Raw genomic sequence first — 24,688 nt, forward strand, 5'->3', positions numbered from 1 at the left:
ATTTCTCTGGGGTTACTTCTACCCATATGCAGTACTTTGCATTTGTCAAGGTTAAACTTCATTTGCCACTTCTTAGCCCATCTGCCCAAATTATCTAGATCCTGTTGCAGTAGCACACTGCCATTGCTGTCATTAACAACCCTGCTAACCTTTGTATCATCTGCAAACTTCGACATTAAGCCTGATATACCTTCATTAATATCATTGATAAATATACAAAACAACAGTGGACCCAACCCCGAACCCTGTTGGACTCCACTAATAACATTAGTCCACGAAGAGCAGCACCTATTGATTACCACCCTCTGTCTTCTCTCACTTAACCATCCTTTTATCCATTGTAGCAACTTACCCTTAATACCATTCTGCTCCAATTTGTACAATGTGTATCTAGAAATAGTCTTTAACCAATAACAGTTTGTTGTTCAGGGTGCTCTAAAACTTTTTTTTTTTTTCCTCTTTTTTTTTTTTTTTTTTTCCTACCACCTTAAGTGTAGTACCACACAGTTGGTACGTTTCTCTGGGTACGTTTCAAAACAGTTGCTGGCTTATGAGATTGCCATGCATGTGTCTGTGTTCCTACCTAATAACATTTGAGTTTATAGTCTGTCAAAACCAAAATTTTGTACACACAACCTCTCCCCTCAAGGTGCTCTTTAAGTATCATGATGGGGAGCTAATTTTATCCACCATTTTGTAACAAAATGATGAATAAATAAAGTAGCTACCATTTGATTTAAACATAACTTGTGTTTCTGATTTGTTTACAGTCTGACTGAAACAGAATTTACAGTCCTTAATTTATAATACAAAATTGTTTAGTTGCACAAATTTCATCATGATCTTCTTAACTGGTATTATATGATAAATTGGAAATGTCTGTTGACTCAAAACCAATTCACTGAAAAAAAAATTTTATTTTTGAATTTTCGTTATCTCCAGTTTCTGAAAATCGGTGTAATGTAAAAGTAATTACAATACTGCTCTCAGAAATAAAACTGAAATAACTTGTTTTATATATTTGGAAATAATATGATAAAAGCATGCATCCCAATTGTAATTAAAGAAATCTTCACCTATGCATTTGTGTGATAAATAACACACTTGCTAATATTGTTGAAGATGAAAGTATAACTAATGTACAGTAGCCAGATTATAATTACTATATTTGTTGGCTCATAAGACACTGCAGTGTGGAAGACGCACCCTAATTTTGGAATGGTAAATTTAAGAAAAAAAAAATTTGGAAAATAATTTATTGTTAATACAATGGAAATTTAAAATTCAATAAAAATAAAACCTAAAAGCCGATGAAGAAAGGTATAGGATTATTACTCATTAATTTAGTATTGTTCAACTTCAGATTCATTACTGACTTGATCATCATTATCCCCAACATCATCATAATCATCATCCTCTTCACTAGTATACCGGGCTGGCCGAGTGGGTAAAGTACCTGCCCGGCAACCCAAAGGTCGCGGGTTCGATTCCCGCCTCGGGCTTGGATCAAAGTACTGCAAAAACCTTGGGAGGTGCAATATGGCCACAGAAGCCGATGCGCCAACAACTACCAAATCAAAAAAAAAAAAAAAAAAAAATCACTAGTATACTGTCACTATCATGCAATAAATGATCTTCAGTGCCATCCATTGTATTACTTAACCACATTTTTTTTAAAGGAGTTGACCACGATTTCAGTCTTAACATCATGCCATGACTTCAGCACCCATTCACACACTTATGCTATTGATGGACGTTTCATCCTTCCGTAGGCGTCATATCATGGTTTCTCTCTATCATCCATTTATTCCATTGCTCCCACATGTTATTCTTGAATAGCTTACTGATTCTAACATCTAACGGCTGTAACTGGGAAGTTAAGCCACTCAGAATTACCACCAATTCTGTGTTTATCATTTCGGCCAGTTGTTTGATGGTTTCAGTCCTATATGCTCTAAACTGATCCCATACTAATAGTGCATTTTTACGCAGTAGTCCACCAGGATGCTTGGATCAAACTTTTACAAACCAATCCTTGATACATTCTTCATCCATCCATCTCTTCAGTTGTACACATATGTGAATTCCATTTAGCGGTTTATCTTTCGGTAAGTCTTTTTTTTTTTTTAAAATTAACATTGGTGGAAGTTTGGTCCCATCAGCACAACAAGTTAAAACTGCAGTCTAGTGTGTCTTTTCATGTCCAGTGGTTTTAATAGTTATATATTTTTGCCCTCTCAAATTTACAGTTTTATTGAATGGCGCAATTAAAGTCAATGGAATTTCATCCATATTCCCAATTTGACTAAGTTCATAGTTGCTTTGTTTTGTCTAGCATTAAAGACAAATTTATGGAAATCTAATATTGTTTTGTTCGTACTCAGCAGGCATTCTCTGGCTATTCTAGTTCTTATGCATAAACTTAACCTATTTCTTTTCGTGAAGCAATAACATCAAGGTTCAGTTCCTTTAAAGTTGTGTATCCCAATATCAGCTGCTGCTGATTTCCGTGCTTCTACTATTCTCATTTTAGTACTCACTGCATTACCCAAGTCTCTAAGGTCCATTTAGGTGGAATTTTACAAAGGTTGTGCTTTGTTTTATCAGCTTCTTGTAATAAAATTTCCTGATTCCTCCACTGATGAATCATCTTCTCAGTAGACAGTGGCTCAAAATTTCATTCTGCTGCTCTGTTCCCATGTTCTTTGGCATGTTGTACTGCTTTTAGCTAAAATCCAGTTGTATAATTAGGGCTTAAATATATAACTGGAATTCACTTGTTACTCCAACAACAGCCTGGTAATTACTGAAAGGTGTACTAAAGTATAGTAGTTAACTACTATGTGTATGTTGACTCTTGGTTCTGTGCATGTGTTGTTTTGCCACTTTTGGCTTCTAAGACGTAGGCCGATTTTAAGGTATTTATAAGGAAAAGAAAGTGCATCTTATAAGCCAACAAATACAGTGTATGAAAAATTACATCCTTTTACAGGCAAAACAAAGATGAGACATTGAAATGCACAGTTACATATGCAGTCATATATTTGCACATTATATGCAAATCAGTTTTCAAAGATAGATGATTAAATGTGAAAATAAACAATAGAATAAATAAAGCTGAAAGCATAAGAAGCCAGTTAAATATATTAATTTGAAGCAAAAGAGACATTAGCAAGAAGACAATTTTTGGGCCTATTTTAACCTGTGACGCTTAAGAGCTGGGAAAGAAAAAATGGAATAGAATGTTTAGAAATAACTGTTCATTATCGTTGTCATCATCCAAATATGGTACAGGTTACTAATAGTACTCGGTGAGTGTTACAGGTTACATTGGTAGTGCATTACTACCAGTGTAACCTAGTACTACACTATGATTTTTTTTTCTTATTTCTTAATTTCTAATATGGTCATGCTATTAGCCCTATCCAAAGTAAGCTTTCTTTCTTCTGATGCTTGCTTGACACCACCCATATTCTTCTGGGCCTACTCTGGATCTGTTGCTATTCACTTTTGCCTCAAATATCTGTTTAGCTAATCTCCCTTCCATCCTTTTAATGTGCTCATACCACCTTAAGTTTGCTTCACTTAGTATACTTTCTAGATGTTTGTTACCCAGTGATTTTTTCTTATTTCCTTATTTCTAATATAATCATGCTATTGATCCCATCTCTTAGTTAAATTTATATTTCTGAAGATTCTAAATTGATTTATTCTGTATCTGACTCTCAGCTCTATAGGTTAAAATAGCAACTTTGTGTTTTGACTAAGTTCTGTTTTGCTCCAAATAATTTTGTTTGGTTTAACCTGTTGTTTATTTTCATGTCTAATCTCCCATCTTTATTAAGATCACTCCTAGATAAGCAAAATTACTAACTTGTTTGCTTTTAATTTTTAGTTATGTATCTACATTCTAAATTTTTCTTGTCTCTTCTGGCTTCCATCATTTTTATTTTTGTGTAACTAGTTTTCATCCAGAATTGTCTGCAATCCTTCTCTAAGATATTTGCAGTATCATTGGCATATAATAATGAATTCAATTTTTACATCTTCCACAACATTGTCAGTTACCTGTATTCTTTTCTTAAATGGCTCATCAAAATTATAAAATAAGTGGTGATAAGATACAGCCCTGCCTCACACCAAATTTAACCTTAAAGCTTTTTTCAATGCTTCTTTTAGTTCTTACTGTAGATTTGCTATCTCTTTATTCTCCTTAAAAAGGTTATCAGTGATGCCATATTTTTCTGAAATTTAAAAGTGCAAATTTCTAGATAATTATATTGTATTATTTTCAAGATCAGTAAATCGTAAATATAAGTTATATTACCATGACTTTTGTTTTAGTGTAAATATTCAATCATGGCAGCCCCTGTTTGGTCCAAAACCAGACTGTTCTTGCACAATCTCAGCAGTACTTCTAACCCTCTGCTCTAAGGTACTTGCATAAATTTTACCTGGTATACTAAGGAATGAAATTCCTCTATGTTTACCACATTCAACTTTATTTTCTTTTTATATATTGTTACAACTAATATCTTGGTAAAATCATATGGAACTGGGAAAAAAAAAAAAAAAAAAAAAATGACCACTAGATAATGTGAGGTATGCAGTTACATCATGTAATGTGATGTAACTGCTGTGGCGTTATTTCCTCTCCGACTTTCAGCATTTCAGGTGTAATTTAATCCACATCTGCTAACTTTTGTTATGGATGTATGTAGTTATGTTTTTAAAAAAAAACATAACTACATACACTCAAAAAAAATATGCACTACATACACTAAAATGTTCGAAAGTATCAGAGTTCCTGTTTGCATTTCTTTTACACTTATTGACATACCTTTATGTACTTATACCCATGCACAAGCCTAATATTTATTGTCCTCTTCTACTTCTGATTTCTATAGTTAGTAGAAAAATCTGAACATAAAAGAGTTCATAACTGACTCGACCTTTATACTGCTGAGTAGTTGATATAAGCATTTATAATTTTCCCTGCAAAAAAACTAATATAATTGTTCATATATGACTGTATTGCAGTTCCCAATGTTTCCACAGGGTTTGAAATGTAAGTTTCAAGATAAATTCAAGAGAGTAGGATAACTGAAAAATAAATCTTTAATTAACAAATCAAATTTAACATACATTGAATTTTAGATGAGCAGAAATGTTTTGACATGCATGACCATTCCTAAATATCAGATTTAGTGATCTGCTGGCCACTCGCTGCAAACTACCTGAAAAAATTGTAGGCAAATGTCAACAGAATATTTTATTTTTGAGTGTTACTAAAACAAAATAAAAGTTTCTCATTTGACAAAAATGTTACAGGTGGAGATAACATTGAAGTTTATTTTCTCTTTATAAGTTCTTCTAATAGGCTACTGTGATCATTTAAGATCCTGTTTTAAACATATCTTAAAGATTTCTACAAATAATAATTGTACAAGCAAAACCTTATCTTGTAGTAGTAGTAGTAGTGATGGAGGCATGTGATGCAAGAAAGCGATTTCATACATCCATTCCCTCTAAAGGTTTGTCCAGTCCCTCCTTGAATTTATTTAAGCTATCAACATCCACAATGACAGATGGAAGTTTGTTCCAGCAATTAACCACCCACTGGCTAAAGGAAAATTTCCACACATCTATCCTACAAATGTCTTTCCTCAATTTGAATTTATGTCCCCTCAGGTTCATGATCTGAGCAAACAGAAGAATCCCATTAGAATTCAGCATGCTCAATCCATTCAAGGCTTTATACACTTCAATCAGATCACCTCGCAGTTGCCTAGTCTCCAGCCGCTGCAGTTTGCAGGACTTAAGCCTTTCTTGGTAAGGGGACCCCCCCACCTCTGTTCTCCTCACCAATCTTGTTGCCTTTCTCTTGCACACTCAAGCAACTCTACATCCTTCCTAAAATGAAGACTCCAGACCTGTACACAGTACTCGAGACTTGGCCTGACCATTGCCTTATACAAACGGATAATCACCTCCTTTTCCCTACTAGCAAAATTCCTGTATATCATTGACAATACCCCATTACCTGCTCTGGCAGCCTGTCTGCATTGCTCAGAAAACTTCATATCTGACTTTACAATTACTCCCAGATCTTTTTCATTTTCTACCACTCTAAGTGTATCACACAGTTGGTACGTTTCTCTGGGCCTACTTCTACCCATATGTTGTACTTTGCATTTGTCAATGTTAAACTTCAGTTGCCACTTATCAGCCCAACTGCCCAAATTTTCTAGATCCTGTTGCAGTAGCACACTGCCATTACTGTCATTAACAACCCTGACAATTTTTGTATCATCTGCAAACTTTGACATTAAGCCTGATATACCTTCATCAGTATCATTGATAAATATACAAAACAACAGTGGGCCCAACACTGAACCCTGGGGGACTCCAGGACTCCACTAATAACATTAATCCACGGAGAGCAGTATCCATTGATTACAACTCTGTCTTCTCCCACTCAACCACCCTTTTATCCATTGTAGCAACTTACCCTTAATACCACACTGCTCCAATTTTTACAGTAGTCTTCTATGTGCAACAGTGTCAAAAGCTTTCCTGAAATCCAAGTATATGATATCAAAATTATTTTTTGCATCCAGTTCCTTTGTAACCACATCATAGTATCCAATCAAATTTGTCAGACAAGCCTTTCCCTTAACAAACACATGCTGTGTCTGAATTATTGCGGCAGTCTTGTCTAGATGATCCTGAAATACATCTTTAACAATTGACTTCATTAATTTCCCTGGAACAGAAGTTAAACTAACAGGCCTATAATTACTGGTATCACCCTTAGATCCCCCTTTGTGAATTTGTGATACATTTGCACATCTCCAGTCCATAGGGACTTCCCTGAGTCCAAGGATGCTCTCATAATCATGGCTAACGGTTTGCTTACTTCCTTTGCCACCTCCATTAATATAACTGGATATATCCCATCCACCCCAGGTGCCTTTCTTATGTTTAACACCAAGAGTTTCTCTTTCACTTTGCTCTCAGCTTTGTTTCCTTTTAAAGTATCTTTAAAATACTATAAAAATGCCACATCACAACTTTATTCACATTTAAACCTCTTTCTTATAATTGAACAGCTGTTAGTGTCATAAAACAAGTATCAGTATTCCGTTTCATTTAAAAATTAAATCACTTCTGTTTAATTTTCATAAGAGAAGGAAATCCATTATCATCATCCTGCTCTGTGTCCACACAGACTGAACAACCACTTCTTCATATCTCTTTCTGTTCTTGGCACTCCTCTCTCATCTCTTCATATCACTACTCTTCTTTGGTCCTTGAGGTTGTCACAAACATTCTCACAGGTATGCCAGACAAGCTGTACTTGCTACCTGAGAGTCTAAAACGTTGATGAAACTGATATTTGGGTGACATTCAAGTCAAATGGATCCAATTTCGGCAGAGTCCAGAATCCAATTTGGCTGTCATAGACAAAATCTTGCACCTTCACGATGGTGGGACTGTTAGTAATCCCGAGTATAACCTCCATGCAAAAGCACACGGTGGGTGACCAACGTAAGACCCAAGTGTGAACCAACATGAGCAGGGGTCGAGGTGTGGCGCCCACACTACATGGAGGAATGCTGCCCCTCTGTGTTACCAGGCAGTACTAGGTGGTAGATGACTCCTCAACTGGTGCATTACCACCACTTTGCTTATTGGAGGTGGAACCACTAAGCAAGGTGGTGGTTCCACCTCCAATTTTGCAAGGCTTGAAGTGGTGGAACCCAGTCAACCCATCCCCATCTCTTCCATCATGGTGAGATTCACTCTTTCTTACATTTCAAAGATACAGCTCTAAAACGGTGTACCAAACCTATTGGTAACTCTTTAGGAGGCTTTCGGATCAGCTAGTGTATAATCTTGCTACCTCTACTCTGCCAGATAGTGACTGGAGGGAGTCTGAGTACTGTGTATGTGGGGCATTGTCGAGACCACGTTATGTCAAGGATCTGGGAATATTCTTACCACGTGTATGCCATATCCAAAAATTTCATTACTTCATACAGCATGTCCCACCCACTTTTTCTTACTATTGAATACACCATGAATTGTCAAACTAATAGAGTAAGCTTATCTGCGAAAAGATCTAAACCTCCCAAGGACTTCCTAATTCATTTCACAAATATGCGTGGTCTCAATTCTAATCTCAACGATATCCATTTCCACTTGCAGTCCGCCAAACCCCATGTACTTTTTCTGACAGAATTTCAGTTATCGGTTGATTCAACTACTTCTCGTCTTAGTTACCCAAACTATTCGCTGTATGATTCCTTTTGCCTCAAAGGTGGTACTTGCCATATGTCCATTGCGATATTCCCTGTCCGAGACTTTGTAATTTGGAATCTCCTCTTTTCGATCTTCTCTGGCTTAAAATCTCAGTACCTCATTCTATCAAATTCATCTGTTGTCTCTACTGTTCTCCCAACTCTGCTAATCACTTGGAGCTCTTTGACTTCCTCTCTTTGCAACTTGACTTTTTCCTGTCCAACTTTCCTAACAATGAGGTGATTTTAATGTTCACAACTCCAGCTGGCTTCCGTTTTCTAGTCACACCAACCCAGCTGGTCGAGATGCTGAGGCTTTTGCAATTACTAATGACCTTGCACAGATTGTTCATTTACCTACAAGAGTAATGAATAATCCTAACCATACAGCCGACACGCTTGATCTTTATCTCACAAACAACCCTTCTAAGTACACAGTTCTTTAGGCACCTCAGATCACAATTTGGTGATTGTCTCTTCTCAAATACAGCCTTTATCTCACGCCTATTCCTAACCTCGTGTTGTTTGGCCTTACAAGAATGCAAAAGGGGGTGACCTACGAGATTTCTTTTCTTCTTTCCCTTGGTCGGATTACTGTTTCAAATATTCTGGTGTCAACGTTTGCTCAGATCATGTCAGTGAAATTATTCTTGTAGGAATGGAATCCTTTATCCTCCGCTCAACTTTAAAATCTCGTCTTTTATCTAAACCTTGGTTTTCCAATAAATGTGCTAAGGCCGTTCAGGAGAAGAAGGTTGCATATTGTAATTGGCTTGTTTCCAATTCTTCAGTTTCATTTTCTGCCTACACCAAAGCTCACAACAATTGTAAAGCAGTTATTAATCAGTCCAAACTAGATTTCGGGCAGACTTAGAGTAGAAAACTTGCTTCTTGCCCTAATGGTAGTCGAGCATTCTGGTCTCTTGCCAAAGCTATTGGCCGCAACTTTTGCCCATCTCTGCTCCCACTTCTGTCAAAACCAGATGGTTCTGTTGTCACTTCAGCCAAGGATCAAGTTGACCTGCTAGCATCCCATTTTTCTTCCAACTCATGTATTAATGATCTTGGTAAAACACTTCCCAACATTCCCAACATGCTCTATTCAATGCCTGCTGTGGTCTTCCTAAGCATGTCCCCTCAACGTGGGCACTTGTACGTGGTGAGGGGACCTCCCAGTGATGCTGCTGGGCTTCCAGATTAGCATCACTGGAATCCAACGCCCACAGCCTAGGTTCCAGGCTAACATCAATGGAATCCGGTGTGTTTGCTGTGCGCTGCAACCCATAGAAATTCGGAAAGGGGGATCCTGGTGGTTGAGGGTCCCAGCTTCAATACACCACTTTGGCCCCTTCTTCCACAAGACGGGTGGTTCTGGAAGGCCCGGCTAGTAGGCTTGTCTCCGAGGGTCAACCGTGTCAATGCCACGCCCCTACCCTCATGGTCTGAGGGTCAGGATTCAGGCTGGCGGCAGTGCAGGTATGGTGTCTGGGTAGCCCCGGTGTTCTCCTCCCGAGCGCATTTATTGCATGCCATGTAGTGGGCGTTCCTTTGGGCTCCGTGGCGGGTGCGGAGCCCGGGCACTGAACCATTTAAAAAACTACATGAATCCTGATAAACTAATTTCTTCTGGCGCCCCAACCCGGTCCCTAACTGAAAATTTGACCGTAGACCAAGAGAACGTCACTTCTGCAAAAAGACAGAAAAAGGAGGTTATATCAGGTCCAACACCTCGGTTCCTGATAATTCACTCAACTAGTGAAGCCTATAGGAAAAAGTCACCCTTCTTTATCCGGAACGGTTTGGAAGGGTTGGCAGGCTCTCCTAAGTCTGTCAGACGGCTTCGTTCGGGTGACATACTTGTAGAAACCAGAAGTGATATACACTCAGAACAGCTCCTCCATGCTACATCTATTAGGGGAATGCCTGTCACTATAACCCCCCACAAGACACTGAACTCATCCCGTGGTGTCATCGCGGAATGGGATCTGATGGGTGTAACTGAAGAGGAAATCTGTTTAGAGTTAAAACCACAGGGAGTGACAGCTGTTAAATGTATATCCATGCATAGGGATGGGAAATTAGTTCCCACTAGAAATATCATCTTAACATTCAATTCACCAACTTTTCTTCATGAAATCAAAGCTGGCTATATTAACTGCCCAGTGCGTCCGTATGTCCCAAATCCGTTACTGTGCTTCAAGTGCCAGAAATACGGACATTCACAGATGGCTTGTTGTGGAACCCTTGTATGCACTCGGTGTGATGCAAAACCAACCTGCATTAACTGCCAAGAAGAACACCCGGCCTACTCAAGGACATGCAAGAGGTGGAAACAAGAAAAAGAAATTCAGTGACTTAAGACAGAGCTGAACATATCTTATCAAGAGGCAAGGAAAACGGTGAAACCTTTAAATACAAATAAACCAACCTACTCTCAGAAGGTAGCAAGGAGATGTTTCATCAGAACTCAGACCGAAATGACCATACCACCAAAGGAGTCATTCACTCCTATTGCTCGCTACCTGCTAAGTTCAATAAAACCCGCACAAAAGGACCAATCAGCTGCCACTCCAATATCTGTACCTCCTAATGCCCCACCAGTTAGAAAACCAGTTTCTGGAGAAAAGAATAAGAAATCTGATGTACATCCTAGTTCTCAGGAAAAAATGGATGTTGAGGAGAAGGAGATACAGTCAGTCCTTGAATAACACATGTTTACACTACACGAATTCGATCATACACGATTTATAAATAGGGGAACGATATCTTACATAACACGAACCGAATTCGCTTATGCACGATTCGCCTTTGTGTTTAAAAGAAATGGCAGTCGAACGCGGAATTACCCCAACTGAACGCAATACGATAGGAATGAAGAGAAGATTCTGAAAATATATTTGTTTTTTATATCGGTGAAGGAGAAACACATTTCACCATAATAACGTAAAAACCAACACAATTCCAGCTATCGGTATAATCGCAAGTGCAATTAGATCGAGTTTACTACCAGTTTATAACGGATTCCACTAGCAGAAACGCAACTGGAAATTGTTTTTATTGTTTTATGGTAGTAACCTCTAGAAATGTGCTTTAGTAAAATGTGAGGTATTAATAGTGTATCGCTGCCTTTACGGTGTTGTTTATTCAGTTGCTACACGTGCGCAGCTTTGTTTATGTGTATCAAGTGTGCCTCCTCGTTTTCTAATTGTGCTTTATTCCCTAAAAATGAGTAAAATACTTAAAAGGTGTGAAAAGGAAGCGTCCTGGTGAAGACACTGCAGATTCAGAGAGAAAAAGAAAAGCAATATCGATAAACAGAGACGGACTGGGTCAAAAATTCTTACCCGGGAAAATTTATAGTGGCCTCATACTATGGTTTATGGCCAAAATCACACCGGCCACTGGCCCACCGGGGTTTTCCCGGTAAAGCTTATGGCTAGTCCGCCTCTGTCGATAAAGAAAAAATATGAAATTGTGAAACGCTTTGAGCGAAATGAAAGACCATGTGATATTGCACATGCTACAGACCTAAATGAGGCAACGCCGAGAATTAGAAAGAATGCGGAGAAAATAAAAACAACTTTCATAGCAGGAACAACTCAAAGTGTAATTAAAATCCATTAGATTAAGCCACAAAGAATTGGAAGAGATGGAACGGCTGTCATCTGTTTGGATAGAAAATCAAACAATAAACAAGTTTGCTTATGATAGAAGAAAAAGCATTAGCAATATTTTATTACGTAATAGTCGTAATAAAATACGTATTTTATTCGTAAAAAATACTTACATATTTTTTATTATTTATTATATTTTAATAAAATATAATATAATAATAGTAAAAATATAAAAAATTATAATATTTTTTATTATGTATCTTAATCTTTATAAAATACATAAGTATTTTATTTATTGTGTTTGGTAATATTTTGGTTACCAATGTTTGTTCAATCTTGGGTGGTCGTCACCTAATCTTATTTTTCCCATAGGGCCTGTTGTTTATATTGCACAAGGGTTTCTAGGAACACAATTATCGTGCTGTACGAGGACTGACTATACATGAAGAAACAGTCTTGGAACTCTTTCCTTAGGAGGATATGGACACGGGGCAGCGTCCATGCTTCCCCAGGAAGGATAAATCTAAGATTGACAAAAAGAAGCCCTCAGCACCTCGGAAGCCGCCTGAAGGAACCACCAAGCCAAAATAATGGTTAAATTCCTACAAAGGAATTATCGTGGATTCCGGCAAAATGCAGAAGACATCAAGACACTCCTGCAAAAGCACAAACCATCTTGCTTTTGCATTCAGGAGACGTACCTGAGGGCAAATGATGACCCCCAGGATGCATAACGTTACTATCATTTGCAAGGATAGAATTGGGGATGGCCCCGCTCGTGGAGGAGTCGCAATCCTTGTGGGCAACCATACCCCTTTTCAGCATCTGTGACTTACTACCAGCATGGAGGCAGTATCAACTCGAATAACAGTGGGGTTTTTACTAACTGTTTGCTCTATATATTTGCCACCTGGTACTGACATTTGCCAGAAAGACCTTGATGATCTCGTAATGCAGTTGCCTCCCCCTTTCTTACTTCTTGGGGACTTTAATGGACATGACACCCTGTGGGGTGGTGGTAGTAGTAGTGGCATGTGATGCAAGAAAGCAAATGTATGAGCTTATGCAGCATCAGCCAAAAAAAAAAAAAAAAAATCACACCATTCCCTCCAAATGCCTGTCCAGTTCCTCCTTAAATTTATTCAACCTATCAACTTCCACAACGACAGATGGAAGTTTGTTCCAGCAATTAACCACCCCCTGGCTAAAGGAAAATTTCCGCACATCTATTCTACATCTGTCTTTTCTAAATTTGAATTTATGCCCCCTTAGATTCGTAATCTGAACAAGTGGAAGGATCCTATCAGAATTCAGCATGCTCAACCCATTCAAGGCCTTATAGTGCTAGCATTAATAGAAGGGGGACGAGTCATAGAGCATATGCTCATTGACAATGACCTCTCCCTTCTTAATGTGAGAACAAACATCTTTTTCCACATGCCTACCAGTATGTTTTCTGCCATTGATCTTTCTATCAGCTCGCCTTCTCTTCTCCCTTCACTTACTTGGGAAGTAGAGGGGAACCCGTATGGAAGTGATCACTTCCCCGTGATAACCACCTTAATTACTGGGAGATCTTGTCTTCCTGTCAGGTTACAGTGGTGGAAGTTTGATCAGGCTGACTGGAGTGCCTTTCAACACCTGGCAAAGTTTGACAACTCTGCAGTCAGTCAGGAGCCTCTCAATGATGCAGTTATGTACATAACAGAAAATATTGTCCATGCAGCTGCAACTACAATTCCAAAAACATCCACACGGTTTCCTCCCTTTCCAAAACCATGTTGGAATCCAGAATGCACAGCAGCCAAAAAGGCTCAAAACAAAGCTTGGGGGATATTTCGACGATATCCTACCATGGTAAACCTATTAGCCTTTAAACATGCATGAGCCAAAGCATGCTACATCCACCGTCAGAGTCAAAAGGAATCATAGATCCATTTCACATCATCCATTACCCAGACGACCAGTACTAAGATGGTCTGTGAAAAAATCCAGAAAATGAAGGGAAAATACACAGCACACCCCTCATCTGTCCTTGAATATAATGGATGTACTATTGCAGACTCTACTGCAATAGCCAGTGCTCTTAGGGAAACATTTCTAGCATCTCTGCAACATCATCTTACTCCCCAGAGTTTCTGGTCTTAAAACACAACTGAAAAACAGGCCCTTTTCACATCGAAGGGTTCCCACCCATATAATGAGACATTTACTATCCATGAGCTGAAAACCGCACTTGCCCGTACAAAGGCTACCGCTGTTGGACCAGACAACATCCATTATGAAACGATCATACATCTTTCACCAGAATCCATGGACCGTCTGCTCTTCCTGTACAACAGAATCTTTCTTGAAGAACATTTTCTGGATGCCTGGTGCAAGGCAACTATTCTTGCCGACCGGGCTAGCCGGGTGGGTAAAGCGCCTCCCTGTCAACCCAAAGGTCGCGGGTTCGATTCCCGCCACGGGCTTGGATCAAAGTACTGCAAAAAACCTTGGGAGGTGCATTATGGCCACAGAAGGCCTATGCGCCAACAACTACAAAAAAAAAAAAAAAAAAGCAACTATTCTTGCTTTTGCCAATCCAGGAAAAGATCCTAAATGTCCAAAAAAACTATCGTCCTATTGCGCTGACCAGCTGTCTGTGCAAAATATTGGAGAGAATGGTCAATGCTCATCTCTTATGGTATTTAGAATTGAATGACCTTCTCTCCCGCTTTCAGTGCGGCTTCCGAATAAACAGGTCCACACGGGACCACTTAATTAGACTGGAAACATCTATCCGAGGTGCTTTCCTAAAAAGAGAACACTTGGTGTCCATCTTCTTTGACATGGAAAAAACGTACGACACAACTTGGAGATTTTGTATTTTAAAAGACCTTTACAACCTCGGTCTAAGAGATCACCTTCCCATTTTTATTAAAAAATTTTTATCCTGCCGTTATTACCAAGTTTGTGTAAGATCCACCCTTTCCCGGTCTTTTTGCCAAGAGGAGGGGGGTACCACAAGGATCTGTCTTAAGTGTCACGCTTTTTGCCATTAAAATAAACTCTATTTCTGAACAACTTCCTCCAACTATAAACAGTGCACGCTACATCGATGACTTCAGCATATTTTCTCAATCATGCAATATGAGGGTTATTGAGAGACAGCTGCAACAAGCTGTTGACCGTCTTAACTCCTGGGCCACAGCCAATGGTTTCAGGTTCTCACCGGAGAAGACCGTTTGCGTCCATTTTTGTCGCAAACATAACCTCCACCCTGAGCCTGAATTATGACTTGGACAAAGCACCATTCCAGTTTTATCAGAGACAAAATTCCTGGGACTCATTTTTGACAAAAAGCTGACATTTGTCCAACATATTCGTCACCTATGCACAAAGTGCACAAGGGGGCTTAACATTCTCCACTCTCTCTCTTTTACCTCTTGGGGTGTAGAGAGATGCACTCTACTCCGTTTATACCATGCACTAATACGCTCAAAATTAGATTATGGGTCTCAGGTCTATTCATCTGCCAGAAATAGCACTGTTCGTTGGCTTGACCCCGTCCATCTTCAAGCCATTCGTATTGCTACTGGCGCGTTTAGAACTTCGCCTGTCCAAAGTCTGTATGCCGAAGTAAATGAACCATCCTTGTTGCTTCGACGAATGCAGTTGTCTCTCTCTACAATATGCCTTCAAGCTGAAGTCCCTGCCAAACCATCCCACGTGGACATCCGTTTTTGAGCCACGATGGGAAAATCTTTATAACACACGACGGACCGCCAATCGCCCATTCGGCATTCGTGTTCAAGAGCTACTCAATGAGCTTAACATATCGGTAGACAAGGTTGCTCGATCACCATCGCAGCCCCCTCCACCCGGGAATGCGCAAACACCAGCATGTGACTTCTCGCTCAAGATTGCAACAAAGTCTAATACTCCGACTTCTGTCTACCTTCAGCTCTATTCACAACACCATGCAGAACATTCTGACTTCTTGCCAATTTACACAGACGGCACGAAGTCAGAATCGTATATGGGATCTGCTGCTGTTTTTCCAAATAACACCATATCAGAGCAGATACCCCTTGACTGCAGCATTTACACTGCAGAGCTGCATGCTATAGAGTTAGCTCTAGATCACATAAGAAAACACTGATACCAATAGTGTATTATATATGCCAATTCAGTGAGTGCACTACAGGCTTTATCAGCGGTGTCACATACTAATCATCCAACCCTGTCCTGAATTCAGCAGATAATATACAGCCTCTATGCAAGTGGATTCGATATCCACTTCTGCTGGATCCCCTATCACATTGAGATTAGAGGAAATGATTTGACTGACATTGCAGCCAAATCGGTAGCCCTGACGGATAATCTTGACCTGTTAGTCCCCTATACAGACTACAGGCAAGTGATCCGTAATAACTTACAATCTCAGTGGCAAGATTCGTGGCGCCGCCTGATTACTACAAACAAACTGTCGGATTAAGCCTGTGATCCATCCTTGGCGGTCCAGCTTATGCAGGGATCGCAAAGAGGAAGTTGTTCTTGCTCGGCTCCACATCGGACACTGTCATGTAACACACTCCTTTTTGCTGAGGGCTGATGACCCTCCTATGTGCGAGCAATGTGACACCATTTTATCCATTCAACATATTTTATGTGATTATACCAGTTTTAGAAATGCTCGTTTTACTGTTTTTACCCATCTGACTGAGCCATATACGCTCAGTCAGATTTTAAATGACAATGACAATGTGTCAGCAGTTTTTAAATTTTTAAAATCGATCAATATGTATACACTCATGAAATATACAATTTGCTTTTATCATTGTACTGATTTTATTTATTGATATGTCTGTATATATATGCACCTTTAGATGAAGTAACCTTTTTAAAAGTAACCAGTCTTATCTTTTTTGAATTTTAATCTTTCCATGGTGCACTATAACCTTGCTGTTTTTGTGCCACAAAAAATCAAAATCAAATCAAATCAAACCTAAGAATGTTAGAAGGATATTGAAAGCTCCAGGTCATGGTATTTCTCCACTTGTTCTCAAAAGTTGTGCTCCTGAACTTATTCCTGTTCTTTGCCGCCCTTTTTCACTTTCTTATTCCAAAGGTGTTTTTCCTTCTGCTTGGAAATTTGCTCATATCCAGTCAGTTCCTAAAAAGGGTGACAAATCCCTCCTATACAATTATCATTCCATTGCAATTACTTCCACTCTTGCAAATTACAGCTATGTGGCTGGTCATGCAGTCTTTGGATGAGCTTGTAACTTTGACATCACTTTAGCTGAGAGCAGAGATTGAAAATCGATACAGTTTGGATACAGTTAGATTAAAACTGTGGTTAATAATTTCCATAAACAGTAGCTTAATTCACAAAACAGGGTTTTTTTTTTTTTTTTTTTGCCACCATTATAACCAGTTATGCAGCTGGTCAGTACATGACAAAAACAATGGTAGGTTCAAGGTCACTCATTTGGTTTTCCACTCTGTATGTTGTCAGAATATCAAGTAGTGACAATAAATATAGTCACATTACTGTGGCTATATTTATTGTCACTTGTTCACATTTAATAAACTGAACTGTTATTTGCTTTTTAACCACTAGTACTATCTTTTAATCAGTATACACGTTTACAGATATAAGTAACTTCAGTTGTTAGTCTTAATATTCATTGAAATGTACCTCTCCAACACTGTTCAGCCACTAGGTATACCTCTAAAATCCATCATGTCTTGATCCCCTTTTTGGCCAGATTTTAAAGAGTTCACTGTATTATCTTATTGGATATATATCTGACTGGTAACAGAACTTTAAGGGATATTATCTATTTACACTTCTGGTATAGACCATTAAAAACTGATGTCGAGTAAAGCTTTGATCACTTATTACATGCAAGAGGGGGGGAAAATAAGTGTGTAATATACCTAAATTATCTTTGAAAAAAATAGCATTTTAGAAATTTTTTTTGTAGGTGTGCAATTGCTCTCATAATAAAATTTCAGTGAATATTTTATCATATAGAATATTTTTCATGTGTCCTATATCGTGTGCAAAGTAAAAAAGTGCACTATTCACAATGGATTATATTTTGAAATCCATATTGTTATAACATTTGATATGCAACTGTTTTAACAAATTACACAAATAATAATTTTCCTTTAATTTTTTTTTTTTATTTGACACATCATTGTTGGTAATAAATTTCACATCAACCTTACGTTGTAAGCAACTGGAAAAAAAAAGTCTATGCTTTTTATTATTATAATGATGCCTACTGAATTAAAAAATTGCACATTTTAACTGTTGTTGAATGATTAGCAGTATATGTTTAATACTCAACTTATGTAAGATAAATTAAAATCTGTGAGGTAAGCATATATTGCTGCTTTTTCAGGTATTCAGAGGATGAAAAAGCATTGGCATCAGGACAGGTAAAAAATATTGCTATGGCAATTGACCCTACTTATAGTCGTAGAAAAACTTTAAATAGCCAAGCTAGTCCCCAGTTATCACAATCAAGTAGTCCAGGCCTATCTCCAGAAAGGATAGTTACCCATTCCCCAGGTATGCTTCACTGATTTAAGTCTAAATTTATTTAGATTTAAATTTATTTTAGACTTAAATCATTCTCCATATTAATACAGTCAGTCCTCGATTAACACGATAGTTGTGTTCCTAGAAACCTTCGAGCAATGCAAAATTGTACAATATAAATAACAGGCCCTATGGGAAAAATAGGATTAGGTGCTGACCACCCAAGATTGAACACACATTAGTGTGTTCAATCTTGGGTGGTCAGCACCAAAACAATAAATAATCGTAATGAAATACGCATTTTATTACGATAATTACGTAATAAAATATTGCTAATGCTTTTGCTTCTATCGTAAGCAAACTTGTGCTGTTTTATCTTCGATCCAAACAAATCAAATGACAGCTGTTCCATCTCTTCCAATTCTTTGTATCTTGATCTAATGGATTGTATTACACTGAGTTGTTCCTGCTATGAAAGTTGTTTTTATTTTCTCTGCATTCTTTCTAATTGTTCTCGCGTTGTCTCATATAGGTCTGTAGCACGTGCAATATCACATGTTCTTTCATTTCGCCCAAAGCGTTTCACAATTTCACATTTTTTCTCTATCGACAGAAGCTGACTGGCCATAAGCCTTACCGGGGAAACCCCGGTGGGCCAGTGGCCGGTGTGATTTTGGCCATAAGCGCTAGTATGAGTCCACTACAAATATTCCCAGGCAAGAATTTTTGAACCAATCTGCCTCTGTCTATCGATATTACTTTTCTTTTTCTCTCTGAATCTGTAGTGTCTTCACCAGGATGCTTCCTTTTCATACTTTTTAAGTATTTTATTCGTTTTTAGGGAATAAAGCACAATTACAAAATGAGGAGCACGCTTGATACACATAAACAAAGCTGTGTGCATGTAGCAACTGAATAAACAACACTGTAAAGGCAAAAACATTTATCACCTCACTAGCTCACATTAGTAAAGCACATTTCTGGAGGTCACTAGCATAAAACAATAAAAACAATTTCCAGTTGCATTTCTGCTAGTGGAATCTGTTATAAACGGGTAGGAAACTCGATCTAATTGCATTTGCGATAATACCAACAGCTGGAATTGTGGGGGTTTTACGTTATTATGGCGAAAAGTGTTTCCCCTTCACTGATATAAAAAATAAATACATTTTCAGAATCTTCTCTTCATTCCTATCCTTTCATGTTGCATTCAGTTGGGGTGATTTCGTGTTCGACTGCCATTTCTTGCAAACACAAAGGCGAATCGTGCATAAGCGAATTCGGTTCATGTTATATACGATATCATTCCCCTATTTATAAATCGTGTATGATCGAATTCGTGTAGTGTAAACACATGTTATACGAGGACTGGCTGTAGGTTATAGTCATTTTAATTTTTGCTGGCCTATTTTAAAATTTTGTAGTTCCTTTGTTTTGTCCTTCACTTCATACTATAAAGAGCATGTTATCTTTTTATATTAATCCATTAAGTAAGATGGACTTTAAAACTTGTGCTACCAATTCATTAGAGTAAGCTAGACCAAACTATTTTGTTGTATAAATGGTAAGTTGTAATATGTGTACATTACTCAGAGTGCTTCAAAGACTTGTCTGTATTGGGATAGTTAGTGAATAATTTTGCATAATTTCACCATCTTTTATTGACTTCCAAAATAGTTGTGGTAACTATACTTTTGGAGGCAAGCAGTTTGTTTTCCATTCAGCAACCTACAATAGTAAACTCCTATAGCAGGACAGTTTGGTTCTTCAATAGATACTGTTCACAGCTCCTCTTTAGTTTGTCAATTAGCAACTATTCTGTTTGGGTATCAGTTTACTTTATCCCAGATGTGTATTTGCTGAAGTTATATATATATCAGGAAAAGCATAATTTCAGTTCAAAATTTTATCTTTGGTGAGTTAATTTGTCTACAGTGGATGAAGTATCCTAAAGGGCCTATTTATTAACTGTCTCAGTGGCATCTAGTCAAACCCCTCAGAAATATGGCTTCTCTGCGTGTAAAGTATCCAATTGACTAAAGAAATAAACAGGTTCTCTATTCTTTTCTGCAAAAATTTTGTATCGTATTCTGTAAAATAGAAATTCATAGTCATAGCCTGTCATAACATCACAAGTTTCATTAATGTTGACCATCACATTTGCAGTTGCTTTCATTATATGCAACAGATTATTATAGAATAATTGTGACATTATTTCATTTATTAAAAAGCAGCCTAATGATGCAAAATCTGGTGTATGGTTGTATTACTCATTGTTAAGAAGAGTGGGGAATGTTGTGATTTGCAAGGAATGCAGGAGGCCTACTGACGGAAATAAAATTTTTACATTTTTTTTCACATTTCTCCATTTTCTTTAAACTTTTGAAGGGGGACAATTTTTTTTTTATCATTACATTCAAAAGTAAGATTAATGGATTAATTGACTTAAAAGTTATGCATGTTCTAAAACCTAAAGCATGAAAATTGCACTTTGTGAAACAAAGTACATCTAAATCTAGACTGACTGATATATTAAAAATATTCAGATCAAGTTTCTTCAGTACTATCAGCATGACTTTTCTTTACTGAATCTAATTAAAAGTAAATGTACTGGCAGTGTAAGTCATCACAGAGAAAAATTAGTCATTAACAAAAAAAGGACATGCAGGCATCTTTGGACTCAGGAGAGTTTCCTTTGGATTGGAGAAGTACCAACGTATTGCCAATACATAAAGGCAGTTCTAAGAGTTAAGTCAGTAACTACAAACCGGTTAGTTTGACTTCAGTAGTAGGGAAAATCTTAGAGGCGATGATTAAGAGTGCAATGCAGGGACATTTAGATAGATGTGGCATTCTGTGAAGGACATGCACAAGATAAATTCGTTAAGGGAAAATCACATTTAACTAACTTAGTAAGCCATTTTGACAAAGGTAGTCATGAACTAGATGTAGGTAACAATTTCAACAAAGTTTACTGGGTGGCTGCACGGCAGAAGGCACAAGGTTGTAATTAGTGGATATTCTTCAGATTAGTGTAACATCAAGAGTGGGTTCCCGAAGGATTGGTTCTTAGACCACTGTTGTTTCTGATTTGCATAAACAGATAAAGGTGTGAAGTCAAAATTTGTAGATGATGTAAAGATTGGTAGGGTCATTAATGATCAGTGCCAAGCAGCACTCATTCAGGACAACTTGAATGGATTTCAGGAATCTCTGAAAAGTGGCAGCTATGCTTTAATGCATCGAAATGCAAGTTCTTGCACCTGGGAATAGCAGCCTCAAAATAACTTATACAATTGGTAGGGTCAAATTAAAAACAGTACAGTAAAAAAGAGATCTGGGAGATATGATACAGGCAGATATGAAGTTATCTGAGCAGTGTAAGCAGGCAACCAGAAAGCATATGGAGGTCATAATCCCATTGTATAAGGCAGGTGTAAGACCACATTGGGAATACTGCGTTCATGTCCTTGAGGTTGTCACAAACATTCTCTCAGATAAACCAGACAAGCTGTACTTGCTACCTGGGAATCTAAAACGCTGATGGAACTGATAATCGGGTGACAATCAAGTCAAGTGGACCCCATTTCGTTGAAGTCCGGACAGCCAAATCCTCTGCTTCACCTTCACGATGGTGGGATTGTTAGTAATCCTGGGTATGACCCCCATACACAAGCACATTGTGGATGACCACCCAGGTGTGAACCAACATAAGCAGGGGTTCAGGTGTGGTGTGCAAACCACATGGAGGAATGCTACGCCCCTCTGTGTTACAAGGCAATACTAGGTGGTAGGTGACTCTCATCAACCGGTGCACAACCACCACTTTGCTTATTGGAGGCTTGAAGTGGTAACACATGTTTAGTCTCCAGAGCTAAGTTCCAGTCAACCCTTCCCCATCTCTTCCATCATGCAGTATGACTAATGACTTTTGAGGCTTTGATGGACATCATGGCAAGATCCAATCTTCCTTACATTTTGAGGGTACGCCTCTAAAACGGTGTTCACAGGACGGCCACTAGTTAGTACACTGGACCGAACTTATTGGTAACTCTTTAGTTGACCTTCCGGATCAGCTATTGTATAACTAGTCCAAGTAGTGTGTAGGGGGGGGGACATTGTCGAGGCCGTGTTATGTCAAGGATCTGGTTATATTCTTACCATGTGTACACCATATAAAAAAATTTCATTACTTCATACAGCATTTCCCACCCACTTTTTCTTACTATTGAATACACCATGAATTGTCAAACTAATAGAATAAGCTTATCTGCGAAAAGATCTAAACCTCCAAAACACTTCCTAGTTCATTTCACAAATATACGTGGTCTCAGTTCCAGTCTCAATGATGTCCATTTCAGATTGCAGTCTGCCAAACCCCATGTACTTTTTCTGACAGAATCTCAGTTATCGATTGATTCAACTACTGCTCATCTCAGTTGCCCAAATTATTCGCTATATGATTCCTTATGCCTCAAAGGTGGTACTTGTGCATATGTCCATTCCGATATTCCCTATCAGAGGCTTGGTAATTTGGAATCTCCTCTTTTTGATCTTCTCTGGCTTAAAATCTCAATACCTCATTATGTCAAATTCATCTGTTGTCTCTACCGTTCTCCCAACTCTGCTAATCACTTGGAGCTCTTTGACTTCCTCTCTTTGCAACTTGACTTTCTCCAGTCCAACTTTTTTAATAGTGAGGTAATTTTCCTTGGTGATTTTTAATGTTCACAACTCTGGCTGGCTTCCTCTTTCTAGTCACACTGAGGCTGAGGCTTTTGCAATTACTAATGACCTTGCAAAGATTGTTCATTTACCTACAAGAATACAGAACAATCCTAACCATACAGCCAACATGCTTGATCTTTATCTCACAAACAACCCTTCTACGTACACGGTCGAAGTGAGAAGTCCTTTAGGCACCTCAGATCACAACTTGGTGATTGTCTCTCCTCCAATGGAGCCTTTATCTCACGGCTATTCCTAACCTCGTGTTATTTGGCATTACAAGAATGCAAAATGGGAAGACCTGTGAGATTTCTTTTCTTCTTTCCCTTGGTCAATTACTGTTTCAAAAATTCTGATGTCAACATTTGCTCAGATTGTGTCAGTGAAATTATTCTTGTAGGAATGGAATCCTTTATCCCCCACTCCACTTTAAAATCTAGTTCTTTATCCAAACCTTGGTTTTCCAATTAATGTGCTAAGACTCTCCAGGAGAAGAATGTTGCATATCGTAATTAGCTTGTTTCCAATTCTTCAGTTTCATTTTCTGCTTACACCAAAGCTCGCAACAACTGTAAAGCAGTTATTATTCAGTCCAAACTAGAGTTTGAATAGGCTAAGAGTAGAAAACTTGCTTCTTGCCCTAATGGTAGCAGAGCATTCTGGTCTCTTGCCAAAGCTATTAACCGCAACTTTTGCCCATCTCTGCTACCACCTCTGTCCAAACCAAATGGTTCTGTTGTCACTTCACCAAGCATGAAGCTGACCTGCTAGCATCCCATTTTTCTTCTAACTCATGTATTAATGATCTTGGTAAAACACTTCCCACCATTCCCAACACATTCCATTAAATGCCTCCTGTTTTCTTCCATCAAAAGGATGTTAGAAGAATTTTATCGATGCTAAGAAAGCTCCAGGTCCTGATGGTATTTCTCCACTTGTTCTGAAAACCTGTGCTCCTGAACTTACTCCTGTTCTTTGCCGCCTTTTTTCACTTTCTAATTCTAAAGGTATTTTTCCTTCTGCTTGGAAATTTGTTCATATCCAACCAGTTTCTTAAAAAGGTGATTAATCCCTCCCATACAATTATCGTCCCATTGCAATTACTTCTACTCTTTCTAAAGTAATGGAGAAATCAATTACTCGCCAACTCTTAAACTGCCTAGAAGCCTTCCATCTGATCAAACGATCACCAGTATGGATTCCATCAGTGTCGATCCACTGGTGATATTCAGGCTTACGTGTGACAAATTTGATGAAAAAGTTCAGTGATACACAAGCAGTTGCTCTTGACACCTCAAAGGCTTTCAACCATGTTTGGCATAAAGGTCATCTAAACAAGCTTCCGTCTTATAGTTTGCCAACTGTTTTTGTAATTGGTGTGTGTATTGGTAGTGGTATGTGACGCAAGAAAGCAAGCGTATGAGCTTATGCAGCATCAGCCAAAAAAATAAAAAATTACAAAACAATCCCCTCTAAATATTTCTCCAGTTCCTCCTTAAATTTAT

At 38.2% G+C, this 24,688-nt stretch overlaps 1 protein-coding gene across 1 annotated transcript in view; it reads left to right on the forward strand.

Annotated features, from left to right (window-relative positions):
• LOC150085301 (uncharacterized) overlaps positions 1–24,688 on the forward strand; it is a 200,458-nt gene that overhangs the window by 161,366 nt on the left and 14,404 nt on the right. The window contains exon 10 of the mRNA XM_090373138.1: positions 18,316–18,485. Within this exon, the coding sequence (XP_090229264.1) occupies positions 18,316–18,485 (170 nt within the window). The remainder of the gene's footprint in view (positions 1–18,315; positions 18,486–24,688) is intronic.

The sequence above is a fragment of the Mastigoproctus giganteus genome, chromosome 5 (assembly GCF_048544385.1).
Source record: "Mastigoproctus giganteus isolate SK-2022 chromosome 5, ASM4854438v1, whole genome shotgun sequence".
NCBI lineage: Eukaryota > Metazoa > Arthropoda > Arachnida > Uropygi > Thelyphonidae > Mastigoproctus > Mastigoproctus giganteus.